This window comes from Nerophis lumbriciformis, linkage group LG23 (genome assembly GCF_033978685.3).
Source record: "Nerophis lumbriciformis linkage group LG23, RoL_Nlum_v2.1, whole genome shotgun sequence".
Taxonomy (NCBI): Eukaryota; Metazoa; Chordata; class Actinopteri; order Syngnathiformes; family Syngnathidae; genus Nerophis; species Nerophis lumbriciformis.
The window spans coordinates 21,100,511-21,121,302 of NC_084570.2; the positions used below are offsets into that span (position 1 = coordinate 21,100,511).

A 20,792-nucleotide genomic window follows, 5' to 3' on the forward strand; every position below is an offset into this window, starting at 1 on the left:
TTTACCTTCCTTTACCTACCCTAAAAAAACGTATTCTTTTTTTTTTTTTACCTTCTTTTACCAATGTTTGCCTTTCCCCCCTTCTTTTACCTACTTTATGCAGATATTGCCTTCAGAATCATGTTTTAACCACATGTGTTAACTACTTTTACCAGCAGCTGTAGTGACCGTGAGCAAGAGTAGGTCTTACGTCATAATAAATGTAAAATTGATTGTAAAAATTGTATGTTTTGATACTGTTGAGTTTAGAAGAAGACATTAGCTATTTGTGTTTGCTTTGCTGTCATTTTTGTGTTTGCACCGTTACTCTAGTTAGTTTCTAGTGGGATTCAATATTAGCATAATATAACTAGCTATTAGTCGCCCAAAGTGCGCGGGCCGCAATTACACTAAACTATGAAGTAGAAAGCACATTCAACTTAATGGCAAAGACCACTTCCTGACTATAGCAACACAACTAATACAAACTGAAATGAGACTGCGATGGGTAATAAAACCAGATTTAACAACTGGACAGCACAGTTCTTATTATGATCTCACTGTTAAAGAAAATACATTATTCGTTATTAAACAAATCAACATCTATTACCACACAAAAATACCAAAAATTGGTACCGTTGAGTACCATTTGCCTCACCTGTAATGGGCATTGCAGTATTTCTTGGCGTAATCCGTCCAGGTTCCAAACATTTTGGGGTAAAGTGCATCAATCTGCATAAAAAGCTGTGAAACACACAACCAGGAAACAAATCACAACAGCTGCCGACAGCTTGATGGCGTTACATTAAGTGAGCAGCAATCCTTCATGATGTGGCACACTCAGCAGTGCATCATTAGGATCCACTACGTCTCACCCACAAATACATAAAAAGTAAAACCCTCATGCATTTTATGGCTCGAAAGAAAGACAAACACATATTCCTCTTTCATGGTCAGTCATGTGACTCATCTCGTTGACCTTTTGCCTTTAGAGGAAAACTATAAAGCGTTGGTTACCCGGGTCAAACTGCTGTATGCCACCACCTACAATTTGATGATGACCTTTAAAGTGGCTATGAAATATTGACTCCCTTCATAATTGATGAAGATTATGAATCCTGCCGGCATCCAAGCACCACTCGGTGTCGTAAATGACACCATTCTTATCTTAATGTCTGGCAGCAAGACACCAGGATTTCTTACACATCCCTGACGCATGCGAGCGTGTGTGAGTCCAGATCGTCCGAAGTGGTTTTTCAGGGCCGATATACGATATTTGGAGCCGATATCTGAGTGGTTGTGCAGAAATAAGGGGAAACAACTACAAGTGTGCACTTCATTCACTAACGGTGTTACAAAAAAGATAAATTAAAATAATACATAATGTTGGATATAGAGAACATACAAACCCTTTATTTATTAAAAAACAGTTATTGAAATTCAACAATTTGGTGCATTTGCAAACAACTAAAATGATGTACAAAGCAAACTACAATCTGCTAGCCAAGAATGTACAACAATTCTTCTCAACAAAAGAGGACAAATATAACCTTAGAGGAAAATCTAATTTAAAACATGTGTATGCACGCACAACACTTAAAACCTTTAGTATATCAGTATGTGGAATTAAATTATGGAATGGATTAACCAAAGAAATCAAACAAAGCACCAATATGATTCAGTTTAAGACACTGTTCAAACTACAAGTGTTCACAAAGTCCACAGAACAATAATTATGATGTAACAGTTGGTTAGGGGGCGCATAATAAATGAAAATAACATAACATAACATAACCCTTTTTTTTAATTATTTTTGAATTTTATTTTATTTTTTTGAGACAAAGATAAATCATGTATTTATAATTTGTTTACTTACTATGGTATATTATTCCTTTATTATTATTTGTTCACTGTTATGTTACAGAGAACAAGGAAATAGGATAAAATTGCTATGTTATGAAAAGGGGTAGGATTAAATAAGCTCAGCTTCTTCCTACTCCTTTTCGGACGTGCTGTAATGAAACAACTGGAAATATGTGATGAATTACATTGTATTGTATGCATGTTCCAAATAAACTGAAACTGAACTGAACTGAATATTTATTTGCATTAAAAGTTAAAAACGAATAGTACATGTCACAGGTGTATTGCATGCTGATGAGTATATTTGAAACTTTATTATCTAAAAATGCAACAAATATAATACCATCATTAATTTCAATTAAAAAAAAAAAAGAAAACAAAATAAATATCTGCTTGAGTTATATCAAAGCAAGTTATTCATCAAATTGTAAACTGTAGAAATGACAATAGATTTTACAGTAAAAAAACCTGGCAGCTCATTGGCCAGGATTTTACAGTAAAAAAAAAACTATAGTACCGTTGTTCCATTTACAGTAATATGCCTTTAAAACCATCGTAAATTTTTCGGTGAAGTTGTGGCAAGTCAGCTGCCAATTTTTTGTTTGTTTTTTACTGAAAATGTTTTGTTTTTTTACAGTGTATGTATTACAAATATAATAATCAAATGCGCAGCAATTAATTTCATAATATCATGAGGTGAATTCGTATACTTTTATATTAATAAATTATACACGGTTAGGGCAGCCATAACTGCAATGTGGCCCTCAGTGTAACCGTGTTCGACAGCCCTGGTATATGTTAATAAACAGCTAGACAAGGCTTTAAGTTGTATTTTAACATTATTTTTTAGGAAACGTTGGACCAGTAACAACATCTTGTTTTAAGCGGCGCTAATGTTGTGGTTAATTTAGCAGCAAAAGAACATCAGGATATTTCACAGACACCTTTATTACGTGAGTCTAAGACAGGGATGTCAAACTGGTATTCATTAAAGGGCCACATGGCAGTTATGGCTGCCATTGAGGGCCGCTTGTAACAGCGAATAATGTATGAATTTGCCTCTGGATTTCATTATTAATTATATAAATTGTTTTAAGTAGACTGTCGATTTTACAGTAAAAACTTAACATTTACAAAAATGTACTGTAAAATAGTGTATTTTTGTTGGTTTTCTAAACAACATTTTACAGTAAATGGAAAAACAGTAACACTGTTTTTTTTGGGCGGTTTGGGGTCTGGGATGGGGGGATTACGGTAAAGGATGGCAGCTTAGTTGCCAGAATTTTTGTGTTAAATTGACATTGGTTTTTACAGCATCATATTTATAATGTAAAAACAGTACAAGTTCTTTTTTTATTCTCGCAACCTAACTGCCAGTTTTTCTACCATAAAAACAAATGTATCGTTTTTATATCATTTATTATAATCTTTCCATTTACAGTAATACACCATTAAAAACAAGATTTTACTGTAACACATGGCAGCTCAGTCAACAGAATTTTAAGGCAAAAACATTTTTAGTTTTTTTTTCAATTTACAGTAATATGCTGTAAAGAACAACGTACAATTTATTGTAATTTTAATTAATTTGATGGGTAGTTTGTTTGTATTTTTATTTAGACAAAAACATGTTTGGAAAGTATGATAATATCTATTTGTTGCAATATTGGATACTATTAAAGTTTAAAAGGTATGCAATTTCAAGCAGTACATATATTTTTTATGTCAAAATGAAAAAAAAACCATTACATTTATTGAGAAAATATGAAGTACTTTATTGACACATATCATTTCCAGGTGTTTGCGGGCCAGATAAAATTATGTCACGGGCCAGATCTGGCCCCCGGGCCTTGAGTTTGACACCTGTGGTCTAAGAGGAGCATCTGCATTTGTGTATCAAAATATGGGAAATCTCCTTGGAAAACTGGTAAAAATATGGGATTTCGCTACATCACAATAACTCACTGTCTATGCCATACTTGCCAACCTTGAGACCTCCAATTTCGACAGCTAGAATTCACCAAGTCAAGTATTTCATACATATATATATATATATATATATATATATATATATATATATATATATATATATATATATATATATATATATACTGTACATACATCTACATCCTGAAAATATGCAAACAAAACTGTGTTTAGATAATTGATACTTCAAACTTGCATAAATAAATCTTAATATAACATAACTTGGCTTCTGAGAGCTTCAAAATGTAATGAATAAAATGCTAAAGTTGTTGATAAACAAGCAATTATTTTAATAATTAAATATGGTCATTTTAAATGAATTATGATCATTTAAAATGATTTCCAATATGTTTATTTTAATGTATAATTCTATGGCTGGATGTAATGAGTCAGAAAAAATACAAATTAAAATACAATTAATTTTGATGTTTTTAGCAAAATATAGTAAAAATGTATTTATTTTTTTTATTTTTTTTTATTAATAAATATATTTATTTTTAGGTAAGATAAACATAATACAATTTATCTCTAGTCTGGATGATTTAGTTCTTGTCACCCTGTTGTCCTCCCGTCATAAAAAAAAATAAACAATGATTTATTCTTCATAAATCAGTCCAGAATACAAAAATGCAGGAAAACACAAATAAACAGAAAAGCGTGCTTATTGCACGAGAAGCTATGGCAAAGCTAACGGAAAAGCTTAGCATAGAAAACAAGAAGCAAGAATCTTCGAAAGTAACTGTTGCTTAAAGCAAACAAGACAGCCAGACTGAGTGTGGCGAAAGGCAGGAATAAATAGCTCTCTGATTAGTGCCTGGGAGCAGGTGAGCTTCCCGAACACTAATCAGAGGCAGGTGAAAATAATCAGCACCCATGGCAACCCAGAAAACACAAACCCAGGGATACTGAAACAGAACTAAGGGAGTATTTCACTAAACAAAACATGATCCGGGCAACGGCTCATGACACGGAGGCTTGTAGTAAGCAATAAATAAAACCAAGCGAAACGGGACCAGTAAGACACCAGGAAAGAAGGACAAAAACTGGATTTCCCGGCAAAAATTGGAAGTTTTGAGAGGTAAGCAGAGGAGACGTACTGCAGATGACGAGCACTGCAAGAAGGAGAAAAAGCGCCGTGGTTGAGCAGACCCGAGAAGATTTCTCACAAGAACTCCAAAAATCAGATATCAAAACATATTTGTCAAGGATTGTTGACAATGAGCGTATTTTATATTCTTACAGGAATTAAATAAGATGGAAAATTTAGTTCCTGGAAAAAGAGAACATTGGTGCTTGAACAGTGGTTGTTATTTATCTACTTCACCAGTCATTCATTGTTTAAAATACTAAATATTGGTATCATACGTGTATATCAGGGGTGCACACACTTTTTCTGCAGGCGAGCTACTTTTCAATTGACCAAGTCAAGGGGATCTACCTCATTCATATATATCATTTATATTTATTTATGAAAGAGACATTTTTATTAACAAATTAAAGTTGTTTAATGATAATCCAAGCATGTTTAACACATATAGATTCCTTTCTTTCATGAAGACAAGAATATAAGTTGGTGTATTACCTGATTCTGATGACTTGCATTGATTGGAATCAGACATTAGTGATGATAACGTCCACATTTTCAAATGGAGGAGAATAAAAGTCCTCCTTTCTGTCCAATACCACATGAAATGGTTGGTTTTTGGCAACTTATTTGTCCAGCTTCCATACTCCTTATTATACACTTTACAAGTTATACATTGGCGGTAAACTCTGTAGCTTGCTAGCTTGTGTGCGCTAGCTTTCGGAGACTCTTATTTTGTTAGCGCAGGCAGGACGAAGCAGCGCTTTTGTTGTGAAGGTAGGAACTGTGCAGTCGGTATTTCGAGTTTTGACGGCAGGTACGGCGCGAGAGTCTGTTGAAATAAAAAGTGTTTCTCGCCTTTCTGTCTGTCATTTTTTTCTTAATTATGAGCTGGCAGCAGTCAGCGTTCTCACAAGTGAATGTCAATCAAGTGACAAAAGTGATGTCTTGGTGAAGATTGATTATCGGCAATTTTTAGGTCTATTTTTTTAATACCTGGGTGGCGATCGACTGACACACCCTCCGCCATCAACCGGTAGCTCGCGCTTGACGTAAAGGGCACCGCTGGTGTATATGTCATATCTGCTGATGTAGTTGTAAAAATAAAATAATTAAAAAAAGGCAGATACCGACGTACGGTATAATGCCAAATATCAGCGACGATAATTGGTTGATCTCTATGTTGTGTGTGTGTGTGTGTGTCTGTGTGTGTATGGATACAGCCAAGTGTGTTAGGACTTAGAACCAGAAAACCCACACGCAGCACAATTCCTGTCCATTTTTTTTGTATTTGCAGCAGTTTCTGGGCTAATGGCGGGTAATCAGCAGCACGGTCAAGGCTGCATTCAGAATTGGCCACTTGTTCATCAGAGGCTTTACAACACCCATCGCGCAGCCTCAACATCGCCGGCTCCCGGACCCCTTGCACGCTGTTGATATAATAGGTGGGCGGAACGAGGGTTCGTCGTCAACGGTTCAGCATGCCCTGAGCTGTGCGCTAACCCGATGTCAGAGCCACAGTGAGTAATGGTGGCAGCAGAAGGGAGACTGACAGTGAGGAAAGAGACCCGGCTTATCAGCTTTTATACTACGGATGATAAAATGTTATATGCAGCTTCCCATTCTGCTGGTGGAGAGGGAGGCTTATCTAAAAACTCACTTCATCACCGCTGGCAACATCTTTTTTAGGAGCCAACGAGGCGAACAATAGCATCATTTTTAATGCAATTTGTAAACAACGAGATGGTGACCAGCTGTAAATATTTGTATTTTCACGTACCGCATCGTACGTCCGTGCGTCAATTGTTAATGTGAAATATGAGTGCAGGACAGAGAAAAATCTGAAAGCGTCTGTGCTATTTACGAAACGAAACCAATCCATGGAGTGAAAGTTTTAATCAGGAACTGTACTTTTTACTGGAATTTTGCCTATCATTCATAATCCCTATGGAAGACAAAAACACATATGTTTTTCTTTTTTTCGTAAAATACGGCAAGTACGAAGTGGCTAACAATGCAGCAATTGCCCCCATAAATCTCTCTTAAAAAACATCCACAAACCGCAAACAAGACTCTATTTGCATCTATTGACCTGAATATTAACCAAGAATTAGCGATATTGTTATTGTAAGTGCTAACACAGAGCGATAACTAGCTTATTCTGCTATATTGACATTAAGCTGGTGAGCTGCTGCATCACCTCTGAGCTGGTGAAAGTTAATTTTAGATTATAAATCAAATCATGCCTCTTACCTGGATAGTAGAAGAATGTGGGCATAAACCGAGGAGTTGGTCAACTTTGACATCCAACTTATCCTAAATTAAGCTTTTCATCTGGCCCGTCGAACATCACCAAATAGGCTTGATGAAACCATTAAAACTAGGGTTGCTCTTGTCTGCAGTGCTCTCGCCACCCCGTAAGGGGCAACAGCGAGGAATGTGTCACTATGAAGCAGCAGTGGGATGAGAAGGAGAAGACTACGCATTCAACCCTAAAAAAAATAATCAAAATAAATTGCGAAAACCGAGCTTTTAACGACGACTTGACAACGAAGTATGAATGTTCTTCCCCGAGCAAGTGCTCGAGTCATTGTTTCCTGTCGGACCTTTTAAGCAACAGACACAGTGTCCTAGACAAGTAGCAACAACGGTAGAAATACCAGCGTCTAAGCCTCATCACCAAACATGGTCAAATCTATGTAAGTAGATATTGTGCATAAAGATATTTAGTTTGATTTGATTTTTTTGTCTAAGAGTGACTCCGGCTGATAAAGTTCGAGGTGTTGACGCGCAATATTTTTTTCTTCCTCCCGGAATTTTTGCAGAACATTTGGGGTGAAATGGAGCATCAACAGCGATGAAGTCCCACACAACCGACGCCATGTTTGTTTACAGTGAGCTCAGGGGAAGTTTACGACAGGCTTACGGAATAGCACGTAGTAGAAAAGGAGCGCTTAATTTGCTCACTGTAACCCACCCAGGGGCGCCGCTAGGGATTTTGGGCCCCATGAAAAGAATCTTCACAGGGCCCCCAACACGGTGTCATTATTTTTTCTGTATTATAATTTCATCATCATTAGGAGCTTCTCTGAGCCCCCTCCATCATGGGCCCCTAGAATCCGTCTCCTTTACCCCCCTTTTCGGCGCCCCTGAACCCACCTACAGCACAGTACGGGTAATTTCGCCTCATTGGAGCATTTTATAAAATTGGTTATCAGAGCTAATTAAGTTTTTATTTTTCATTTAATCACACTCCAACCCAATCCTAATTCTTATTTTGTCCATTTTCCCATGTTTTTTTCCATAAGTTTATCTGAGGTGTATTAAAATAAGCATTGCGCTTATCATGTATTTCTATATGTAGATTTAGATTAGATTAGATTTATTGGTCCCCTTGGGGAAATTCATTGTCACTGCCGTACATTTAAACACTAGACATTACACATCACACCAAAAAAAAAAAAAAATAACAAAAAATAACAAAAAGACATCATACATGACTAACACACATTTACAGGCTTGTCAGACAGGTCGGCCGGGCCTGCTGTTAAGGGCGGCTATAGCTGCAGGGATCAGGCTTTTCCTGAGGCGGGCCCTCCGGAATTTGATTGTTCTGTACCTGCGCCCTGATGGTAGTGGGATGATGTATTGGTGTAGTGGGTGAGTGATATCCTGAACTATTGTTTTTGCCAGTCGGGTGATGGACCTGTGGTTTATGTCTGAAATGTTGGGTGTGGGTAGGCCGATGATTTTAGCTGCTATGTTTGTAATGCGTGTGAGTTTGGTCCGGTTGGTTACAGAAAGCATGGTGAAAAAACATGTGGAACAGTACAGAAGGATGGGTTGAACAATGCTTTGGTAAAGTAATAACAGGAGATGAGGTGCAACGTATAGTCCTTTAAGTTTCCGGATGGCTGACAGTCTTTGTTGACTTCTTTTTTGAATGTCCGTGGTGTGCTGATCAAAGGTGAGTTTATTGTCCAAGGTTATGCCCAGGTATTTAAAAGTGTCAACTGTTTTAACTGTTTGTGTGTTTATGATGATGGGGTTCTGAGGTGAGGGGGGGTTGAACCATATTTCTTTTGTTTTATTGACATTGATTTCGAGATAACTGGCTGTGCATGACTCTGTGAAATGTTTGACTGTGTTATGATAGTCCAGGATGGATTGACTGTTGGAGAGGAGTGCGAGAATGGCTGTGTCTTCTGAGTATTTTAAGTATGTTGTGGTGGGTGAGATGCTACGGCAGTCATTGGTGTAGAGTGTGTACAGGAAAGGGCTCAACACACATCCCTGTGGGACCCCGGTGTTGATGGTAAGCATCGGGGATGTGTTTGAGCCCACCCTTACTGCTTGCAATCGGTCGGTGAGGAAGTTGTGGGTGAGGTGGATCAGCTGAGGGGGGATGTTGAGCTGGTGTAGTTTCCGGATCAGTAGATGCTTCTGTAGGGAGTTGAAGGCGGAGCTGAAGTCCACGAAGAGGATCCTGGCAAAGTTGCCTGGGGAGTCCAGATGCTGGAGGAGGAGATGCAGCAGGCAGGCCACAGCATCCCACAGTATCCCCTCCGCTTGTACCCAGAGCTTGTGTCGTGTATTACTAAGAATGGTCGGGTGTCCGAATTGGCAGGGCTATCACCCGCGGCTATCTCAGTCAGTAGCTAGTCAAATTTAATTTCTAATGCGATTGGATTTATCGCTGTGACATCAGAATCCCCGATAGTTATCATGCACCCCTGGACGTCACACCAATAAATCCGATATCATTACAAAAATAACTCTGATAACCGTTATAAAAACAAACAAACATTCCAACGAGGCGAGATTACCCATACTATGCTGTATGTAGATTAGGGTGAGAAAATCAAGCGCTTCTTTTCAACAAGTGTGCTGTAAGCCCTGAGCTCATTGTAAACAAACATAGCGTCGAATGTGTGGGACTTTTTCACTGTTTCAGAAGGAGACAATTTGTCCGCTATATACAACAAATGATCTGCAAACATTCCGCGAGGAGTAAGAATGGTACTGTACACATTTGGGAATCGATACCGGTACTCAACGGTACCAATTTTTGGCACTTTTGTGTGTGTAAATAAAAGTTAAAGTCGCAAACGAGTGGAAAAACAAGTTGACTTTATATGCTTATTTGTTGAGTTTGAGTTTATTTCTAACATGCAAGCATACAACATGATACATCACAATTTCCAGTTTCTCTTTTCAACATGTTCGAAAAGGAGTAGGAAGAAGCAGAGCTTATTTAATCCTACTCCTTTTCTTTTACATAACAGTTGCTAAAACTTTTTGTTCACTTCCTGTTCACAATTTATTCACAATATACTTCATAAGTAATCACAATAAAAAATAAAAAATAAAATAATAATAATTTAATAATAATAATTGGTGAAGTAAGTCATATTTCATATGATGAGATAAGTAAGTTTATTTTGAGAATGAATGAATGAATGGATGGATGAAATAAATTGAGAATGTTTGTCATGGTTCTTGTTCTTTGTACTTTGTAAACACTTTAAGTTTGAAGAGTTTCTTGAAGTGGATCATATTAGTACATTGTTTGATTGCTCTGCTTAATCCATTCCATAATTTAATTCCACATACTGATATACTGAAGGTCTTAAGTGTTGTACGTGCGTAAAAATGTTTTAAATTACATTTTTCTCTAAGATTATATTTCTCTTTTTTTTTTAGAAGAATTGTTGTATATTCTTGGAGGTTATAGTTTGCTTTGTGTATAATTTTAGCTGTTTGCAAATTCACTATGTCATGGAATTTCAGTATTTTTGATTCAATAAATAAAGGATTTGTATGTTCTCTATATCCAATATTATGTATTATTCTAACTGATCTTTTTTGTAACACCGTTAGTGAATGAAGTGTGTTTGTGTTTCATTGTATCCATTAAACCATATCCAATTGTATTTACGATCCGCAAGGTATGTGAAAATACCATCGAAACATCACAAAATGTCACAAATTAAATTTGAACGTCTTCGGTAATTTCCGTAGATTGACGTCACTGTATTAACACTCCTGCACTCTCACCATATTATCAGATTAGGCAAACTGGAAATACGCACAAATTAGAGAGAGATGTGCTCACAGTCTTTATTCAAGACGTAAACACAAATGTTTTTCTTTTTTTTGTATGCATTCTAAGTCGTAAATAAATAAATACACACATAGTCTATCAATGGGAGCTCACTATTCCGTCCACAAAAACCTCTAAATAACCATCCAAAACCTGCCAACAATATTGTATATACAGTCGTGGTCAAACGTGTACATACACTTGTAAAGAATATAATGTCATGGCTGTCTTGAGTTTCCAATCATTTCTACAACTCTTATTTTTTGTGATAGAGTGATTGGAGCACATACTTGTTTGTCACAAAAAACATTCATGAAGTTTGGTTCTTTTATGAATTTATTATGGGTCTACTGAAAATGTGACCAAATCTGCTGGGTCAAAAGTAAACATACAGCAATGTTAATATTTGGTTACATGTCCCTTGGCAAGTTTCACTGCAATAAGGCGCTTTTGTTTCATCTGACATCACATGGACAAAGATAAGACCTTCTGGAGGAAAGTTCTGTGGTCAGATGAAACACAAATTTAGCTGTTTGGCCACAATGACCAGCAATATGTTTGAAGAGCATGGTGGTGATAGTATTATGCTCTGGGCCTTTTTTGCTGCCAATGGAACTGGTGCTTTACAGAGATGGGACAATGAAGAAGGAGGATTACCTCGAAATTCTTCAAGGCAACCTAAAATCATCAGCCCGGAGGTTGGGTCTTGGGCGCAGTTGGGTGTTCCAACACGACAATGACCCCAAACACATGTCAAAAAGTGGTAAAGGAATGGCTAAATCAGGCTAAAATCAAGGTTTTAGAATGGCCTTCCCAAAGTCCTGACTGTGTGGACAATGCTGAAGAAACAAGTCCATGTCAGAAAACCAACAAATTTAGCTGAACTGCACCAATTTTGTCAAGTGGAGTGTTCAAAAATTCAACCAGAAGCTTGTGGATGGCTACCAAAAGCGCCTTATTGCAGTGAAACTTGTCAAGGGACATGTAACCAAATATTAACATTGCTGTATGTATATACTTTTGACCCAGCAGATTTGCTCACATTTTCAGTAGACCCATAATAAATTAATAAAAGCACCAAATTCATGAATGTTTTTTGTGACCAACAAGTATGTGCTCCAATCACTCTATCACAAAAAAATAAGTGTTGTAGAAATTATTGGAAACTCAAGACAGCCATGACATTATGTTCTTTACAAGTGTATGTAAACTTTTGACCACGACTGTACATACCTTGACCTGAATACTGGCCAAATATTAGCAATGTTGTTATTATAAGTGCTAACGCAGACAAACTATTTTTTGCGGCGGATTGATAGCACACAGCCAAGTAGTCCAATGTCCTGCTGCTTTACTGTGAGCTGGCCGCTATGTCCTGCTGCTCCCGCATCGTTGTGTCTCGGCTCGTCAAAGTCATTCTAGATTATAAATCACGTCTGTCATCTGGATATCAGGAGGATTTGGCCATAAATGTAGAAGCTGTTCATCTGTGATATTCAATGTATAGCCGGAGATGGAGACAAACACACACAACCGAAAATGGTGTCTGCAGGGATACTTTTCCTTGTTAACCCTTCGTGTGCATCATGATTAATTATTCATCTAAACAGGAAGATATAAACAGCCTATCAGTCGTCATCGAAGTAAGAGCAAACATTGTACAGTAAGCTATCGTTTTATTATGTTCATACTTTGTATTTCTTGTTTAGCAGTTAGCAATACTGCTACATGATGCTTAGGGTTTCACTTAGCTGAATCTGTTTAGCAGAGCTTCTAAAACTTGTAAATCATCCACCTTATATTCGGGATCAACAATATACGTTTCTGGATCATAATTTTTCCCAAATTAATCATTGTTGGCTCTCACAAAGTCTGCATGATTTGCATTGTTGTTGATGGGGAAGGGATCTGCGGTCCCTACCTCTACGTGACGCGATCACGTGACTGGCTAGCTCAATATCTCACAAAATGGCTCGGGAATCTCCATGAGATTGATACTATTTTGATCATATCTATTTACTCGCAAACTTTGGGAGTCTTTCAGCGTCATACATCAGATATATATGATAATAGCTTCAATATCGAGGCAACTTGTTTTCCTACTATATTGGTACTTTGTTAAAAAATTAAATGTTACTTTGTGATGAAACATTTAAAAATGAGCTGATTTTAATAGTGCTGTCCAGTTGTTATATCCTGTTTTCTATATAGCATTTGAGTCTCATTTGCAATGCAGTTGCACTTCAAAGGCATTAGATGGCAGTACTGTATAGGCTATGACTAAGAAGTAGCCTCTTCCAGGAAACTGAATGTGTTATGCTGCGCCCTACAAAGTGTTTATACTGTAAGTATTGTGCTTATTACACAACAGCTGTTTGATTGTAACATTCATCTTAGTTGTGTTTTTTTATTACGAAATTTGGAGGTTTTGAAATCGCCAGGTAAAATCTCTAATGCTAACAGTAACCTGTCTATGGTAAAGCCAAAGTAAATTAGCATCAAGCGCATTTTGAAAGAGTGGAGCTTGATTTTACGTTGGAGCGCTTTCTACCAAGCATACTTGCTTTGTCGGTGTTGAAAATTGCAACATTACTTAGAGGGAATTTGACTGAGTCTGTTCTAATTGCTGCTTGGGTGAGTGTTTACATTAGCCGATGTTTAGTCTGCAACCGGACATGACGAGTCTGCAACCCGACCCGTCAAGTGCATCAAGGAATCAAAATATGGCACTGTTCGACCTGAATCAATATCCGGTATTGACAGAATTCGGTCAGTGCCTATATAACAGTGTTTTTCAACCACTGTGCCGCGGCACACTAGTGTGCCGTGAGATACAGTCTGGTGTGCCGTGGGAGATTATCTAGTTTCACCTATTTGGGTTAAAAATATTTTTTGCAAACCAGTAATTATAGTCTGCACATTATGTGTTGTTGTTGAGTGTCGGTGCTGTCTAGAGCTCGGCAGAGTAACCGTGTAATACTCTTCCTTATCAGTAGGTGGCAGCCGGTAGCTAATTGCGTTGTAGATGTCGGGAACAGCAGTGTGCAGGTAAAAAGGTGTTTAATGCTTAAAAAAAAGGTGAGTGCCCCTAAGAAAAGGCATTGAAGCTTAGGGAAGGCTATGCAGAACAAAACTAAAACTGAACTGGCTACAAAGTAAACAAAAACAGAATGCTGGACGACAGCAACGACTCACTGTGGAGCAAAGACAATGTACATCCGAATATGACATGACAATCACCAATGTCCCACAAAGAAGGATAAAAACAACTGAAATATTCTTGATTGCTAAAACAAAGTAGATGCGGGAAATATCGCTCAAAGGAAGACATGAAACTGCTACAGGAAAATACCAAAAAAACAGAAAAAGTCACTAAAATAGGAGCACAAGACAAGAACTAAAACACCACACGCAGGAAAACACCAAAAACCTCAAAAAGTCACGGCGTGATGTGACAGGTCGTGACAGTACACCTACTTTGAGACAAGAGCTCTAGTGATGCATGCTTGGTTATGATTTAAAGTCACATCCAACAATTGCGACAACGACTTTTTACTGTCAACTGAGTTTCGTTTTTTAATGATTTCTACTGGTGGTGTGCCTTCGGATTTTTTCAACGCAAAAAATGTGCCTCGGCTCAAAAAAAGTTGAAAAGCACTGCTATATAAGAACCTATTTCAGCACCCATCCCTAGCGAAGACATAAGCGCTTCAACACATCAAACCTTATCAGCCCTCTGAAACGCTTAGCATGATGTTTTGAAAGCCTAAGAAGACACTAAGTGTTTTTACCTAAAGGTGTGCAGAAACTACATTATAATCAATTTTTTTTCAATAAATATAAATCAGTTATCGGTATCGGTCTTAAGAAGCAAGCAGTTATCGGTATCGGCTTGAAAAGAAAATATCGTGATAGTTTAAATGAGGGGTAGGGAACCTATGGCTCTCGAGCCAGATGTGGCTCTTTCGATGACTGCATCTGACTCTCAGATAAATCTTAGCTGACATTGCTTAACACGATACGTAATGAATAATTCCGCTGGTAATCCCAGTGTTAAAAATAACGTTCAAAATATAAAATATTCTCATGCATTTTAATCCATCCATCCGTTTCTACTGCACCTGTTCAAGAAGTCGCATTAATGGTAAGAAGTATTTTATTTATTATTGGTTGGCTTCAGAATAAAAATGTTATTAAAAAATTAAGAGACTTATTATACTCAAAAAATGGTGGTCTTACTTAAAAATGCACGCATTTAGTTGTATTCAGTGTTAAAAAATATTATATGGCTCTCACGGAAATACATTTTAAAATATTTGGCTTTCCTGGCTCTCTCAGCCAAAAAGGTTCCCGACCCCTGGTTTAAATGATAACTGAAACAAAGCAAATACTTTGTAAAAGCCAAAAGGGCTGGGTTGAGTCTGTTGTGATTAGCTTACAATGTGCTCAAAGTAGTCACGAAGAGGAAAAAAAGGGTAAGATGATAAGACTTTGGATACTCTCTTGTATTAAAGACAACCATAAATATCGGGGCTGATGTGATGCAATATGGCGGCAATCCAGCGCCTCAATATAACCTATAAAAATAACACCATAAATCATTATGGAAAAGGGAATGACTCTGTTGCTCACTGTACACCATTGCCCTGTGAACAGTCCTCCTTATTGTCTCCAAATCCAATAGTTTCTGCCCCTGTGCGCTTTGTTATTACTTGTCTCATTTATTGCAGCGCACTCGTCGTTTCATATTGAGCTTTGCAAATGAAGTTTTTGCAACAAAGGTTATTGGAATATATATATATACAGCGTCCTCCAGGATACGAGATGCTAGAGTGAATTAATTGGCATTTTTGAATGCTGCACCTCATGAGTGCTTTACGAGGGCCGAGCACCTGCAGAACTTGGGTGAGGTGTCAGGAGTCGAGTTTGAGTCCTGACCTGCTAAAATCTAGGCACTATCTGCTGATGCTACCTTAGTGTGAGCCACCTGCAAAATTCTTGTCTATGTAGATATTAGGCATTTTGAGGTATATTTGTATCGGCCTTATTTTTTATATACATATGTATATATGTGTATATACATATGTGTGTGTGTGTATGTATATATATATATATATATATATATATATATATATATATATATATATATATATATATATATATATATATATATATTAGGGCTGGGCGATATATCGATATGCGCGATATATCGATATGCGCGATATATCGCGGGTTTGTCTCTGTGCGATATAGAAAATGACTATATCGTGATATCGAGTATACGTTCTCACGCAGTTGCTTTTAGCTGCGGGCATTACACTTCAGGCTCTACTCGCTCTTTCCTGTGTCTCCTTCTCACAGACAGCAAGCGCACCTTCTTACATACGTCACATACTGTCACGTCATACGTCACATACGTATACGTCCTCCCCGAGCAGAGAGGTAGCGGCATGGCTAACGTTAGCTGTGATGCTAGCGGTAATACGAGCGAAAAAAGGTGCAAATCTGGTAACAAATGAAGGAATAATTAATTCCCCAAAAAAACAGCAGGGGGTCCATCGTCTGGCGGTGGCTTGGCTTCAAGTGGGAAAAACCGTAATTTATCAAGTGTGGGGTGAAAGCGTTGCTATAAAAAGTAGCAGTAGCCTACTGCTAATATGTAGCATCATTTGAAAAGTCCCCTGCTAGTGAATGAAGAGTGCTCACTCCAATCCAATCCACTTTATTTATATAGCACATTTAAACAACAAAAATGTTTCCAAAGTGCTGCACAACAATATTAAAAACAATATTTACGTACTCCGCACGTCAACATCTCCGTTCGGTGCCACACGCCCACACCATCAAAATGCCGAGGCAAACATTTCCAGATCAACACCGTATGAAAAAAATGGTGATTTTTTTTGTTGTGATTTCCTTCTCTGCATGAAAGCTTAAAAGTAGCATATATTAATGCAGTATGAAGAAGAATGTTTTAATGTAGACACATATAATCATCATACTGCTGTGATTATATGCATCAAGTGTTCATTCAAGGCTAAGGCAAAATATCGAGATATATATCGTGTATCGCGATATGGCCTTAAAATATCGCGATATTTAAAAAAGGCAATATCGCCCAGCCCTAATATATATATATATATATTTGTACATATATGTGTGTATATTTATACATATATGTGTATATAAATATGTACACATATATATTATACAAATAGAAACACATATATACATACATAACGCATATACATATACAGTACATATACATATATACATATTAAAGTACCAATGATTGTCACACACACGCTAGGTGTGGTGAAATTTGTCCTCTGCATTTGACCCATCCCCTTGTTCACCCCCTGGGAGGTGAGGGGAGCAGTGGGCAGCAGCGGTGCCACGCCCGGGAATCATTTTGGTGATTTAACCCCCAATTCCAACCCTTGATGCTGAGTGCCAAGCAGGGAGGTAATGGGTCCCATTTTTATAGTCTTTGGTATGACTCGGCCGGGGTTTGAACACACAACCTACCGATCTCAGGGCGGACACTCTAACCACTAGGCCACTGAGTAGGTGTGTATATACATACACATATATACATACATATACATCTATACATATACATATACATATATACATACATTTACATATACTTACTTACTTACTTACTTAGGCCTTTAAATTCCCTAAGGAACATAGGCCATTGATGAAACTCCTCCATCCCCTTTACATATACATATACTGTATATACAGTACAGGCCAAAAGTTTGGACACACCTTCTCATTCAATGCGTTTTCTTTATTTTCATGACTATTTACCTTGTAGATTGTCACTGAAGGCATCAAAACTATGAATGAACACATGTGGAGTTATGTACTTAACAAAAAAAGGTGAAATTGTCACGCGGGGGTCGCATCTTTATGCGGGGTCGTTCTCCCAGGAATGCAGAACGGACTACTCCGGACGACAGCGTGAGGTAGGAGATCTTTTATTTTAACTCTCTAACAAAAAGTGTAAACAAAAGGCGCGCACAAGGCGGAGAACAAACTTGGGTAAGAAACAAAAACTAGCACTTGGGCAAAACTATGGAAAACATGAATCTCATGGGTAGCAGAGGTAACAGAAACAAGAATCAGGAATATCAAAACGTAACAGTTGCATGGAGCAAACAAAGAAGCCAGGACGAGTGACCGACAAAGGCAGGCTTAAATATTGTCTCTGATTGGAAACAGGTGAGTTTCCCGAATAACAGAGGCAGGTGAAAATAATACGTAACCATGGTGACTAAACAAACTCAGGAGGTGCACAACTAGGAACTGAGGGAGTCCAAAACAAACCGAAAACACAAAACATGATCCAGACCACGGATAATGACAGAAATAACTGAAAACATGTTTTATATTCTAGTTTCTTCAAAATAGCCGCCCTATGCTCTGATTACTGTTTTGCACACTCTTGACATTCTCTCGATGAGCTTCAAGAGGTAGTCACCTGAAATGGTTTTCATTTCACGTGTCATAGTTGTGATGCCTTTAGTGACAATCTACAATGTAAATAGTCATGAAAATAAAGAAAATGCATTAAAATGAGGTGTGTCCAAACTTTTGGCCTGTACTGTATGTAAATGTATATATACACATACACACACGTTACCAGTATTTAGTAAATAAAAAATAATTAGTGAAGTCGATAGTAATAACGCAGGCAGCAGCTTATACATTCTCATACATTTTGTAACACTCAGGAAGAAATTATATTAGCCAGCTTTGAAAAATGTCTTAACTATAATTTATTATTTACATGTTTGCAATATTTCAGGGTTCCTAACAAGGAAACCTGACAATGTATTGAACCCATAAACTGCTATAATATTGTATAAAATTGCATAGATGGCAAGAAATTCCATAATTTTACCAATTTTCCCAGGACATTTTTCATATTTTAAAAATGTTGATGCTCCTCCGACCCATGGGATTAAGACACATGTAATAAAGATGTTTGCGAAATCCCCTCATGTATTTCTGCTAAATTAAGCAACATTAGCGACACATACAACATCATGTTGCAACTGGTCCGATGTTTCCTAAAACAACTAAATAAACAACTTAAAGCTGCTCAGTGGCCTTGTGGTTAGAGTGTCCGCCCTGAGATCAGTAGGTCGTGAGTTCAAACCCCGGCCGAGTCATACCAAAGACTATAAAAATGGGACCCATTACCTCCCTGCTTGGCACTCAGAATCAAGGGTGGGAATTGGGGGTTAAATCACCAAAATGATTCCCAAGTGCGGCCACCGCTGCTGCTCACTGCTCCCCTCAACTCCCAGGGGGTGCAACAAGGGGATGGGTCAAATGCAGAGAGTAATTTCACCACACTATCAGTAGTATTTCAACTTTAAAGTCCTGTCCAGCTGTTTATTGACATACACTTTTCATGTTTAAATCACTTTTACTGCCAATTAATATCTGCTCCAAATATCGGTTATCGGCCTCCATGACTACTAATAATCGGTATTGGCCCTAAAAATAACATATCGGTCGATCTTGAGAAGAAAAGAAACGAGAGTTTGTATAATTTGACTACAACAGGCAACAACAGACATAATTAAATATACCCAAAATCAATGTGCATTACCTCTTCAGGGCGACCCAGGGCAGGTGTACCGGTGAGCAAGATGGCACGTTTGGCGCTCTGAATGAGAGGCACCAGAAGCTTGGTCCGCGCCGCGTTCCGGGATTTGAGGTAGTGCGACTCATCCACCACAACCACTGCAAAGCGTTGCCTGCTCAGAGTCTCCACCAAGAGGCGTGCGTCCGTGGTGAGGAGGCCGTAGCCGAGCACTGTCACCTTACTGCTGCTGATACCCCTGTAAGGTCGGGGAAAGTTCCATATGAGACAAAAAGGGCAAGCAACACGTGTGTTTTAAATCAGTCAATGTTCGCAGGGCACACTGCCCTCTGGTGAGAGATGTTGCCAAGAAGTTGACCATATCCATCCATCCATCCATCCATTTTCTACCGCTTATTCCCTTCGGGGTCGCGGGGGGCGCTGGAGCCTATCTCAGCTACAATCGGGCGGAAGGCGGTGTACACCCTGGACAAGTCGCCACCTCATCGCAGGGCCAACACAGATAGACAGACAACTTTCACACTCACATTCACACACTAGGGCCAATTTAGTGTTGCCAATCAACTTATCCCCAGGTGCATGTCTTTGGAGGTGGGAGGAAGCCGGAGTACCCGGAGGGAACCCACGCAGTCACGGGGAGAACATGCAAACTCCACACAGAAAGATCCCGAGGTCGGGATTGAACTCACGACTACTCAGGACCTTCGTTTTGTGAGGCAGACGCACTAACCCCTCTGCCACCGTGTTATTATGTAATAATATTACTGCATCGGGGCTTTAAGAGTGGCGTGAAACAAGCCTCTTATCAGCAAAGGACACAATAAAGCCTAGAGTGCCGCGAGATATTGCCTGGTGTGCCGTGGGAAGTTATGCAATTTCACCTAATTGGTCTAAAACAGACCTGGGCAAATTAAGGCCCGGGGGCACGTTAAGCCCGCCGGACATTCCCAAATAATTATTTTAGGTCTTTAAGATCGAAACTGTAGCCGCCATTATGATGTGCAGTGATGTTTTCAAATGGCCGTAAATCTTGAACTACTCAGTGGCCTAATGGTTAGAGTGTCCGCCCTGAGATCGGTAGGTTGTGAGTTCAAACCCCGGCCGAGTCCTACCAAAGACTATAAAAATGGGACCCATTACCTCCATTGCTTGGC

General features: G+C 38.4%; 1 protein-coding gene across 6 annotated transcripts in view; it reads right to left on the reverse strand.

Moving 5' to 3' along the window:
* zranb3 (zinc finger, RAN-binding domain containing 3) overlaps positions 1-20,792 on the reverse strand; it is a 281,742-nt gene that overhangs the window by 221,998 nt on the left and 38,952 nt on the right. For all 6 annotated transcript variants that reach the window (XM_061984961.2, XM_061984960.1, XM_061984962.1 and 3 more), the window contains 2 exons: positions 19,645-19,876; positions 638-723 (listed from right to left, as the gene is read on the reverse strand). In XM_061984961.2, the coding sequence (XP_061840945.1) occupies positions 638-723; positions 19,645-19,876 (318 nt within the window). The remainder of the gene's footprint in view (positions 1-637; positions 724-19,644; positions 19,877-20,792) is intronic.